This window comes from Triturus cristatus, chromosome 3_1, assembly GCF_964204655.1.
Source record: "Triturus cristatus chromosome 3_1, aTriCri1.1, whole genome shotgun sequence".
NCBI lineage: Eukaryota > Metazoa > Chordata > Amphibia > Caudata > Salamandridae > Triturus > Triturus cristatus.
The window spans coordinates 683,039,961-683,052,776 of NC_140583.1; the positions used below are offsets into that span (position 1 = coordinate 683,039,961).

General features: G+C 45.0%; 1 protein-coding gene across 3 annotated transcripts in view; it reads left to right on the forward strand.

Moving 5' to 3' along the window:
* Positions 1–12,816, forward strand: part of LOC146860800 (SITS-binding protein-like) — a 695,607-nt gene that overhangs the window by 640,251 nt on the left and 42,540 nt on the right. For all 3 annotated transcript variants that reach the window (XM_085644760.1, XM_085644761.1, XM_085644759.1), the window contains one exon: positions 12,004–12,125. In XM_085644760.1, coding sequence (XP_085500886.1) covers positions 12,004–12,125 — 122 coding nt within the window. The remainder of the gene's footprint in view (positions 1–12,003; positions 12,126–12,816) is intronic.

The following is a 12,816-nucleotide window of genomic DNA, read 5'->3' on the forward strand; positions in this document are numbered from 1 at the left end:
TGCCCCCACCCCAGGACGATGGACTTACCGGGAAGGCAACCCAGGTCCCCCTTCTACTGCCCCCAGGCCCGCCCCCCTCTTTCCCAGCCTCCCCCTTTATGGGCCTCCCATATTCCTTACCACAACACATGACTTCCAGGACACTGGCTAGGCTCTCCAGTCTGGACCTGGCCACCTCCTGCCCACCCCATTTCTGCCCTTTCTCCTTCCCCTCACTCTATACCAAGTCAGCTGCAGCTAAAAATGTGTGAGGGGGCTTGAAGGCCACAGGCCCACATCTCCACCTGTGAGGCCCCACCACAGACTGCCCTGACTCCCATAGACGCCTGGTCCAGCCATGTATCCTTGCTCCAATCTATCACATTCCAAGCTCTGCCCTTTGGAGGGGCTAATCCCCCTTCCTGCTCCCCTTGCTAAGTCTCAGTCTTTTCCGCCATGGTCCAGCCATGTATCCTTGCTCCAATCTATTACATTTCAAGCTCTCCCCTTTGGAGAGGCTAACCCCTTTTCCTGCTTTCCTTGCTCAGTCTCAGCCTCTTCTGTCATTCACTCTCTATAAACCTTCCTGAAATCCACCTGTTCCAACTCTTGCCTATCTCCTATGCGCTTCCTCATGTCCTTGATCATGCCCTCTAAGAGCCCCTCACCCCCCAGCTCTGGCCCCAGAGGGCCTCCCAGTCTGCCATGATTGGCACTCTCCCTCCCTCTGTGCAGGTCCGTGAGGGCATCCGCTTCAGCACGCCCACCGTCTGTAACTGCGAGGCCTCACTATAACGTGTTGAGGCCTCTCGAGGTGCCGTATGCTGTGCTCCAATCCCCTGGAACACTACCTTGGTTGGGCAAATCCTCATGCCCCCTACCCTCTACCTCCCTTGGTGCAGGGCCGTGGCTAGCATCTGCAGTGGCCCCGCACACCATCTGCACCTGCGAGGTATTGCTAGAATGTGCGGAGGCCTCGCGAGGTGCCGCATGCTGTGGTCCTGTCCCCCAGGCCACAACCGCGGTTCGGGAAGAGTTGACCAAATGTCCCCTCACACCACTTGCCCGACCCCTTACAACACCCCTTCCTGGGGGCTCTCTCTGCATATGGGAGCAGTCCCTCCTCCCTTTCTGCAACGATGCAGCCAAGGGCCAGTGCAGGGAGTCACAGGCCAACAGCGCAGCCTCCACCTCCTTGGCTGGCCAACGAGCAGGGCGGCCCCCCATGCAGTTGGGTCCCGCCAGCAAGGAGGTCGAGGTGACCGGCCTCTGTGAGCAGTTGCACGGCCTGGGCCACCTTCTTGTCGACAGCGACCACTGCCATCCTGTAAGTACGGCAGTACCTAAACTACCCTATACACTCAGGAAATGGCAAAAGCACAGAAGCTAGTATATGGCTATCTAAACCTGTCGCAAAAAAGCACCTGCCTAGGTACCAGCCACTGTGTCATCAAGACAAAATGGTGGCTGGTGCCTTAAAATGGAGCCCTATATATGTATGTGTTGGGCTACAAAAGTAGCCCAAATGAAGCTCAAAACCCAGTACAGTCGCTGAACTGCACCACTTCCCCAAAAACCCAGATGCAGACCTCCATGCGGGTAGCTGCCCCCAAATGTCCCCATTATCATGTGAGCACAATACCATCATTGTAAAAAATTGTGTTCTTGGTTAAGGGGTGAGAAACCCCACTCAGGCAGCAACCAGAATCCTTTTTCAAGGTGAACCACAAACATTTACCCATATTGGGACAAAGCAACCAGGCTTAACTTTGTACATTGATAAACGTTATACGTTATACTTTGTTTTAAGTATTTATGTAGCACACAAACAGTAATAAAGAAAAATCCCAAACCAATTGAGAAGAAAAAAATCAGTAGAACCATATATATTTCATTTTTAAAGTTTTACGTGGAAATAGTCCCTAAAAGCACAAAGTGTCACTCATGGTCACCTGCTTGCACTAGACTGGGGGCAACTCACAAGTTCAGGCCAACCACGATGGGGGCCAGGTTGAATACAGGGACTAGTTTAGTCCCGCTGAAGAATTATCTTCTTATGTTCATTGTGAAGAGTTCTATTCAACTTGGAGTAGGCTGCAAGGAGGAGGCTGCCATCGCAAATAGAGCAGTTCGAGCATCATGAACAGTCACAGCTGTAGTGTGAAGATCAGGTTGTTGCTGTAGCTTCGCGTTGGCAGTCAATGAGGGCTGTCATCGCTGAAGCGCAAAGTGCAGATCTCATGCTACTGTTCGTTGGGAACTGCCGCTTTCAATGTGAAGAGCAAGTTCTGCAGCTTATGCAGTAGTTGTCGTCACGGGCAGCCGAGATTTGCTGCAAGTGGAACTGCTCATGGTCGTGAGAAGCCCAAACCTCAGGATTTTCACCCTTTTGTCTTGGAAGAGCTTCTTCTGATGCCAGCCAAGGGTCCAGGACCTGGGGGGGCACCTCTTGGGATGAGGACTCACTCCAGCAGAGGCCAGCAGCAGAGCTCAGGCAAGTCCAGTTGTAGATGATCAGCTGTACAGTTGTAACGAGGCCTTTGAAGCTTGCTGTGCCTAAGTAGTTCACAAAGGAGGCCATTCAACTGACCATTGTTGTCACTCTGGATTGCCTGGGAGCAAGGCAAGCAGTCCAGTTTCCCTACTTCAGACAACAAGGCAGTCCTTCAAGCAGCAGAGCAGTCTTTCTTCTAAATCTTCCGTAAGTCCAGAAGCCCTGGAGTTCAATATTTATACTTGGGGACAGTCCTGTCCTTCCCCCATAGCTGGTTCTGGTTAAGGCTCCTGGCTGTGTGTGCTGTAGGCAAAGCCCTTTTGAGTGTACTGGGGCTGGGTACAGCCCCTCCCCAGTCATCCTGTCAGGATGGTCCAACCATCCCTAAGTCCCCTTTGTCTCACTCTCTGGAATCAATACACAAACCCCAACCGCAGAGCTATTCACAGTCATCTGGCCCAGGACACTGGCAGAAAGTACATTGGTTGGGACAAGAAAATGCCTACTTTCTAAAAGTAAACAATACAAAGATAATAATAACAGCTGGTGTGCACTCTGCTTAACTGTTACTCCAACTAAACTGATTATACTGCAACTATTCTGACTTGGTGTGCAATGCCTGTGGTGGTTCCACCCTACCACCAATTCAAACAAGAACTATCAACTAGAGCAATATGTTCTAGACAGGACATGCACAAACTGATACACTCATGTGTGAGTGTGCATTATCAATTTCTCAAAACCTTGATTGCCTAACATGCTGTTGAAAACAAATAGAGGACCAATGTTGTACACTGGTAACAAAAAGAAAAGACGGTACCGGGGCTCGAAGGAAACTCGAAAGTCCCAAATCACCACATGTGCAAAGTGTGCCAGAAACGTTGTGCTTAATATCATGCATGAAACCATCCATACCTTGATAAAAATCCAAGTTGAGTCTAAGCCCAAAACTATTATCCAAGCGGGTCAGTGCAGACCTGTGAAATCAAACATAAAAATGAGCTGGAGGTGTCCAACTGGAAGTGTCCGCATAAAGCAAACACCCAGGAATCGTGTCTAAATGTGGGAGAAGTGAAACGAAAGAAAAACTCATTGAGCGTCTAAAATGCCGAGAGAATCCAGCTTCCTGCAATGTGGCGAACGTAATGAGACGCTAACGGTGCCTCAATTAACGTGATTCCGAAGTAGTAGTAAACAATTGGAAGATTAGCTCCAGTTAATTGTTCAAGAACGCCACTGGTACATGTGAAGGTGTATCTGTAAGATGCATTTAAATTGATAAGAATGCTGGCCTTCCCTCGCTGTTGCTAACTGATAAGTCACACCACATACAAACTTACAGATGCCGTCTTGCGGTGTCTGCTCCAAATTAACCCGGAAGCCACGTTGTGACCGCCCGATAAGAGATGCCGCCTAAAAGTGAATTCAGTCGCTGCTGCCGTGTACGTGCAGCGACTGTGTAATGAAAACAAAAAAGGGACTCTAAATAGAGACTCTAAATGGTGATTCGCTAGAAAAGTGTCGGCCATGATGGAAAAGTATGATGTCGCCGAGTACCACAAGAAAGTGCAAGAGTTAATCAAATGTGCTTCGGAATGTGCCAGAGATCACAAGAGTGATAGTCCCAATGCGTGACAAAAAAATAAAATGAAATGAAAAGATGAGGAAACAGTGTGTTGAAAGAAAAGAATAACATTATTTACCAATAATACGATTGCTGCAGTTTTCAAAAAGACAATTGTTCACAATTATGTCTACATAACATATTCCCAAAATGACAAGATGTCATACATGATGAAACCTTAACCATCTGCATAAGAGCTGACAAAGTTTACAATGTATGCGCTACGAGTAATGGTTACACAAGTAAAAAAATCTCCTCGTCAGGTCTTAATTGCAACATGTCTCGATGTCATAAAACAAATCTTGAAGCAATTGTTGGTGCATTACAGTTGTACACTGGTGTATTTATATGAGATTGATCTCTTATCTCAAATCGCATAAATGCAAATAGTCTTGCACTAATAGAGATGTCACATGCTGTATCAAAATCATAAACACCTTGAGTACCTTATTAAAACCAGAAAACCCTAATAATAATAGCACCAACAGTGCTTTACAAATATATCCTCTTGTCTCACAGTTAAAACACCAATTTGTCTCAGTATACATAAATCCACATCAATTTACTAGTAGATGTACTGTATAAAATAACAAATGAAAATCCTGTCTATATTATATGCTTTGTCATGAACATAAAACTCCATTCCGTCATTGCAAGCATAGTGCGCACATATACCAATTTATGCCGATAGTCTGTCACTGCTATGTCTGGAATTAACTGCTTTCATGAAGGTGAATGGATGCTGAAGTAATACATGAATTAACATGATGGCTGAATTATTGTGTGCTGCTAGAGTGTCTGGTGAGTGAATAAACAAAATAAACAAAATACACATGGCTGCGTTGCCGGTATCGCCTTACCCTCCGACTGAGCTAACAACAGTCCAATGTTATTGAAACAGATCCTATAAAAAGCATGATAGCTCCATTTTATCATTTAAGTCCTTAGGGCTCATGGTATCCAGGTGCCTGATCCAAAATGTCTCCCTCTGGGTGATAAATTTCGACATGTCTCTGTCATTGTGAACATGTACAACTTCTATCACACTGATTCTTAATTGTGCTATTGTATGATGTGCGTCACCCCAATGACTTGCTAGAGGAGAACTCTATGTTCTGGTACGAATCCTCCATTCATGTTCTGTGATTTGAATCCGTAAAGACGTTTCGGTCTTCCCAACGTAGTACAGGCCACAAGGGCACCGTATGACGTAAATAACATTTTGCGTGTTACAATTAGCTGTGAAGTGTAACCTGATCTGTTTACCCGACCAAGGGTGTGCTATTGACGTTCCAGTAATCACGTTGTTACAGTGTGAACAGTTATAGCATCTCATCATGCCCTTATATGACTGAGTGTCTTGGGTGTCTCGTTTCTTTAACAATTCTTTAAGATTGTTGGACCGTTTGTAAGCAAAAATCGGTCAATCGTTAAAAAGATTGCCAAAGTCGGGTTCTGCTTGCAGCAGATCCCATCTGTTCAGTATGATTTTTTTAATAGCAGGTGAGTGGGTCGAGAACGTGGAAACAAATACTTCCCTTTTCTCTGTGGTTTTCACTTTCTTCTCTAAAAGTGTTGATCTAGAAAACATGTCTAATCTTACTGCTGATTCTTCCACAATTTCCCTCGGGTATCCCCGTGCCAAAAAATCCTGTTTGGTTTCTTCAAGAGTTACTTTCATTTGTGTTAGATCTGTAGTAATACACTTGATTCTCAAGAATTGAGAGAATGGAAGGTGCCTTTTTAAGGACCCTGGGTGAAAGCTGTTGTAGAGTAATGTATTATTGCGATCAGGGGATTTTTTGAAGTCCTTGGTAGCGATCTTATTTTCCTTCACTTCAATGCTTACATCCAAATATGCAATAGACTGTGGTGCCGATTACGATCCTGTAAAAAATTTCCCCGTACGACTCGTATCCGGTCTTTTTACCGTACGAATCGTACAAGTGCCGTACAAACTGCCAAGTACGATTCGCATGGGAAAAAGTCCATACGAATCGCATTGGGAATAATTCCCCACACGTCCTCGGGTCGGAAAATGTGTCCGACACGTCCCCGGACTATTCACCGTACAAATGTGAAAAGTGAAGTCCAATCGCGCAAGTACGATCCATCCCGTGCGTCCGATGTTACAACCGTATGGAAAAAACACTGTCCGCACCGAACTCCCATAGCAACCATGGAGACATGTGCCCACATACGCGCCGAACACCCCCCCAGCCCCTGTGAGTACGCGCCGTACACCCCCCAGAGCCCGTGAGTACGCACCGAACCCCCACCCCAGACCCCGTGAGTACGCGCCGTACCCCCACCCGTGTATGTACGAGTCGAACCCCCACCCGTGTATGTACGAGTCGAACCCCCACCCGTGTATGTACACCCATGTACGTACGAGTCGAACCCCCACCCGTGTATGTACACCCGTGTACGTACGAGTCGAACCCCCACCCGTGTATGTACACCCGTGTACCTACGAGTCATACCCCCACCCGTGTATGTACGAGTCGAACCCCCACCCGTGTATGTACACCCGTGTACGTACGAGTCGAACCCCCACCCGTGTATGTACACCCGTGTACGTACGAGTCGTACCCCCACCCGTGTATGTACGAGTCGAACCCCCACCCGTGTATGTACACCTGTGTACGTACGAGTCGTACCCCCACCCGTGTATGTACGAGTCGAACCCCCACCCGTGTATGTACACCCGTGTACGTACGAGTCGAACCCCCACCCGTGTATGTACACCGTGTACGTACGAGTCGTACCCCCACCCGTGTATGTACGAGTCGAACCCCCACCCGTGTATGTACACCTGTGTACGTACGAGTCGTACCCCCACCCGTGTATGTACGAGTCGAACGCGCTGGGGGTACGCACCGTACATACACGGGTGGGGGTACGACTCGTACGTACACGGGTGTACATACACGGGTGGGGGTACGGCGCGTACTCATGGGGTCTGGGGGGGGTACGGCACATACTCACGGGGTCTGGGGGGTTCGGCGCGTACTCACGGGGTCTGGGGGGGTACGGCGCGTACTCACGGGGTCTGGGGGGGTACGGCACGTACTCACGGGGGCTGGGGGGGGTACAGCGCGTACCGGGCCCCCTTATCTGCTCGTTTTGCGGCGTACTTCGCTTTTCCGGCACTTTTGGGTGCCGTAAAAATATTGCCGTCCGGACTGCTGTCGGTTCGATTCGTACTTCCTGGGTCGTGAAACGCTGCCTGAATGCGTCCCGACGTCACGTCGGAGCATTCCCGGATCACATTCGTATGTATATTTTCGTCGGTCGGTGTTTTGTACGACTCATACGGAAATGGTGTTTCCGTGCGAATCGTACTTGCATGTTTGTGAAGTTTTACAACCGGGTACGAGTCGGACGGAGAAAAGCCTCCGTCCGACGGTTCGTACCCGGTTTCTCCAGGATCGTAATCGGCACCAGACTGTCTAAAGTAAATATAAACTGAACCCTGGGATTGAATTCATTAAGTGAAGTAAGCTTGCTCTCTAAAGCTTGTCTCTCTCCACGCCACATGATGAAAATATCATCAATATACCTGCGGTATATGATGAGATGATCAGTCCATGACTTGTCGTTCAATATGTTCTCCTGTTCAAACTTATCATGAAGATATTAGCATAGCTGGGAAATACCTGTCGTTCCATTTAAAATAACTGTTAAAGAGACAAAATTGTAACAATTCAAGGAGAAAGACTTTATTTGCAGGTATATCTCCCTGCTGTAGCAGGGCCCATTCAATGGCTTCAATGCCCTCAGCGTGGGGGTATCGAGGTGTATAGGGATACTACATCCACTGTTCCTAACCATATTTCTTCTCTAGGAGGTAAAGTGAGATCATCTAGTAATTTCAAAAAGTGAGTCGTGTCCTGTACATAAGTAGGTCCTGATTGCAAGAAAGTATCCAAATAGTGACCCAGAGGTTCATGGATGGAACTGCACCCTGAAACAATGGGACGAATTGGAGGATTTTGAAGACTCTTGTGAATTTTAGGTAACATGTATATGAATGGCCTGCGTGGAAACTTCATATACAAAAAGTCAAATGTCTTGGAATTAATCCATCCCATGTCCTTTGCATGCGTTAGTATGTGTGAAAGAATAACTTGAAATTCAGTTGTGGGATCCTGACTTAGTGGTAGATACGCAGATTCATCAGACAACATCTCATTGACTTTGGCCTCATAAAAATTGCGATCCATTACAACCAAGGCGCCCCCCTTATTTGCTGGGAGGTACACTAATGCCTCGTTGGTTCTCAAAATTTTAAGTGCTCTTCTGTCTGCAGAAGTTAAGTTGTGGTGCTTTTTGGATGGAGTATGTAAGTTGGAAAGATCTCTTTTCACTAGCGTCTCAAGTGTCAAAAACCTTATGCGAGATGGGAGAGATAAAGGTACATTTGGGTTTAAACTCAGTGTACTCTATATCTGTGGAAGCTGTGTTCATAAAACTTTGACTAGAGAAAAAGTATCGCAGTCTCAGTTTCCTCATGAACTTATAAAGTTCTATTTCTGTATTAAATGGTGTGGTGTGAAATGTAGTCACAAAAGATGTTCCCTTATTTAGTACTGCAATTTGTGCCTTCGATAATATCGTGGAGGAAATGTTCACTACTGATGCTTTTTCTGTCTCCTGCCTGAGCTGATTTGTTTTGTGCTTTCCACTGCCTCTACGGATTTTGTGATACCTGGCTCGAGTATGGGTTGTCCTGTTGGTGGATTATTGGCAGCTGGACTGATCTCCAAAAAAGAAACCTTAGTACTCGAAGTAGATGGTACTTCTGAAACTGTGAGATCAACAGAGGATGGTACAGGTGGTCTTGTTAAGCGGGTGTCACTGATGGATGCTACACTTTCTTCAGACGTGTTTGCTTTATGCGGACACTTCCAGTTGGACACCTCCCGTTCATTTTTAGGTTTGATTTCACTGGTCTGCACTGACCCACTTGGATAATAGTTTTGGGCTTAGATTCAACTTCATATTTGGATTTTTTATCAAGGTAGAGACGGTTTCATGCATGATATTAAGCACAACGTTTTTGGCACACTTTGCACATGTGGTGATTTGGGACTTTCGAGTTTCCTACGAGCCCTAGTACCGTCTTTTTTCACATGAACCCTACTTTGGGGCCAATTAGCAACCACCTTATTTTAGTTCACTCAGTCTGTAGCTTTTAACCCTCCTGGACAATAGAGGCATATCACCCTACTTTTTCTCTTTTTTTGAGCCTCATACTTCAGTGTTTATTGAATGTAATGAATGAGATTAATTTAGTTTGTAGATATCCCCTGACGATGGGTGGTGGATCCACCCGAAATGCATTGCGATTGAGTTTTGAGTTTCTTCATATTGTTTTGACTCGTCGTATGGCCTATTGAAATTGATTTTGATTTGTATCTTCAACAGACGTGCTAATAAAAGAAGCACATCAGGAAGAAGAACACTGTTCCTGGTTTATTCGTTTGAATATTAATATTGTTTTAATAGTTTATTAACAGTGTATAACATTGGTCCTTTATTTGTTTTCAACAGCATGTTAGGCAATCAAGTTTTTGAGAAATTGATAATGCACACTCACACATGAGTGTATCAGGTTGTGCATGTCCTTTCTAGAAAATATTGCTTCTAAAAGTGGCATTTTCAGAATTGTGACTTAAAGTCTGACTTTCGATCAAAGAGGAATTTAAATTACAGTTCATTTGGGTATAAACAGCATATCTCTATCTTCTCTCTTTCTGAAGTTAGCACTTATTAAATGTAATAAGAACATCCAGTGTTAGTCAATGTGAGAGCTAGGCCTTACAACAGAGAAAAACAACTTTAGGTGTTTTTTCACTGGTAGGACATGTAAAACTTAACCACATGTCCTACTTTCTAAATACTGTGCACCATGCTCTGTGAGCCTGTGGTGAACCTTAAGGATGACTTATATGTATCAAAAATGAAAGTTTAGGCCTGGCAAAAGGTTTATATTGCCAGGTCGAAATGGCAGTTTAAACTGCACATGCTGGCCTGGGGCATGTTTCACAGGACTACTTTAGTGGGTGGCACAATGTGTGTTGCTGCCCATCAGTAACGTATAATATACGGGCCTTGGCTACTGGTAGCACCATTTGCTAGGGAATTACAAGTCAATTAAATGTGCCACTTAGATGTAGTCCAATTTTACCATGTTTGAATTAGAAAGCACAAGCACTTTAGCACTGGTTAGCACTAGTAAAGTGCACAGAGCCCTAAAGCCAACAAAAACAAATTCAGAAAACTGAAGGGGTGAAAGCAAAATGTTTTGGGGAATACCACACCAACGGTGTCAGGTCTAACACTGATCATGATGGTACCCTGGCAATATCACACATAAGGCATAAACCCACCACTTGAAAACAACAGAATATCCATAACCCTTCCAAATCAGGTTGCGAAAGCAAGCTACAGGAGGTTACCCATAAACCCAGTGGAGACTAGGGTAATTAAGTATGACATAAGCAATGTCTCAAGGGGTATCGTTTGTAAGGGGGCTTAGTTAATGAGCAAAGTAAATTGCCTTGGAGGGGCATAGGGAAACACAAAAAAGTAGAGCAAGACGGTAATGTACAGTTACTTTCCACATATATTAAGTAAATTATATGGTTAAAACAAAAACAAATAATTCCATATACAAATTGCACTGTGTTACATTAAATGTCATGTAACCTGTGATAACGTGCAAAAGTGCTTGTGAAAAGGTGAACAGCGAAAGTGACATGTGAGGGAGTAAATACAGCGGTGAAGGGGCGCAAACAGGATTATGTACAGTAAAAACCGAACTGTGATGCCTGTACAGTTATTACATTTAAGTACAAATAGGATTTTCTGGGCAATCACAGTGAAGGCGCCGTAAGTTACGCTGTGATGGTCGACAGCATTTTGGCCTTTATAAAATGCTAGGCCATCATTAGGACCAGGTTACAAAACTCCATACAGTGCTATACAGGGGAGTAAAAAATAACATTCAGTAGTGGACCTTAAATGGAGACTTAGAGGATATAGGGAGTAATTGTAAAGAAAAGCGCCATGAAAGCAAGGCAAAAGGGCCATGGAGCGAGAACGGGGTCCACCGTGGGCAGAAGAATAGTCAGGGGACCAATTAAGGGCCAGGAAGTATCATGAGGCATGAGTGTTGCAAAGTACAGTTAAGCAGAAGTATTAGGGAGAAAAATGAGTCAACCAGAGAGACATTATGGAGGACTAAGCGTGTATAGGTATGGCATGAAGTGCGCATTAGGCAAGGGTTAGTTCTGGACAGGGTCTGGAGGAAGCTAGAACCGTATGGGAAGGGGAACACTTACTATTGAGTGGTCACGGACCGAATCCGGACGTCAAGTTCCAGGGTGTGGAGCTGCACACGCTATCAAGCGTTGAACTAGGAAAGGAGAAGGGGGGCTGGTTTGAGCAAGATCTAGTTGGAAAACTGGGCAAGGTTGTAGCCCTTAATTGGATCTCTGACTTTTCTTCTACCCATGATGGACCATGTTCTCGCCCCATGGCCATTTCCTTGCCTTCACAGCGCTTTTCTCTACAGTTACTCCTCTAATTCTCCTTTTGAGATCCTCTACTGAACGTTATTTTTACTCCCTTGTATAGCACTGTATGCAATTTTGTAACCTGGTTATGATGATGGCCTAACATATCATTAACAAAGCCCCCTTACAAACGATACCCCTTGAGACATTGCTTAAGTTATACCTTCCAAATCAGGGGCATCCCCAATGAGAACTGTACCATGAATATTTTGGATTCTAATAACATGTGCATATATGTGATTAATATCTCAACACCTCATTTGCATATTTTTTTAAACCGATGCCAACCATTAAAATACACATGCATTTTCGTTTTTTCAAAGGAGGATCTCTTGTAAACGAACTAATGACTGATGAGGAACTTTTTGTTCGCTGGTTGCAGATTGCTACGTTTCTTCCTGTGATGGTTTTTCAAACTCCACCTTGGGTCTGTTGTGATGATTGGGTATGTAAAGTTACAGGATTTAATTAGTTTCACTTCCGCATGTCATTTTAGATTTGTGTTTAGAAAGATGCTATTTAAAATTAAGAATGTAAATGTACATTTAAATTGAGATGAAGATATAACACACACACATTTAGTCAGACTATGTTTAAACATTTGGGACTTCAGATTAGACACTGAAATGTTATAAACATTGTAAATTGCCACAAATGTGTGCCCATTTCAAGCACAGGATCACAAACTTGAACCTCTTCATGAACTGGGAACGAGGCTTTTGACAATACATCACAGCTAGTTTTCCGTCCTATTGTCATGGAGGGACCTAGGGACTTCTTTAGAGGCCAGCAGGTGGCATTCCAGCCCGACGGGTTCGCGAAGCCCTTGCCTCTACCCCCACATTTAGAGATTCCTGTATGACAGGCTTTCATCTTGTACAACTAATCCACTTTTAGCGACGAGCAGTGACTTTCCTCCCAGCACCTGGGGGCATTTTTCTTTTTTCCATCCTGAAACCTCCGCTGACGGTCCCAGACAGGAACAAGCATTGACAAAGCCAATAGGTCTGGCATCGTCTGCCAGCCTTTCGGCAATTCTTGTTTCGTTTTATCATGGTTTTTGCAAACTTTTATTGTTTGGGAAGCTGCAGGGAGTTTGTCAATCTAAATAAAACCATTGACAAAAAATGCCGTAC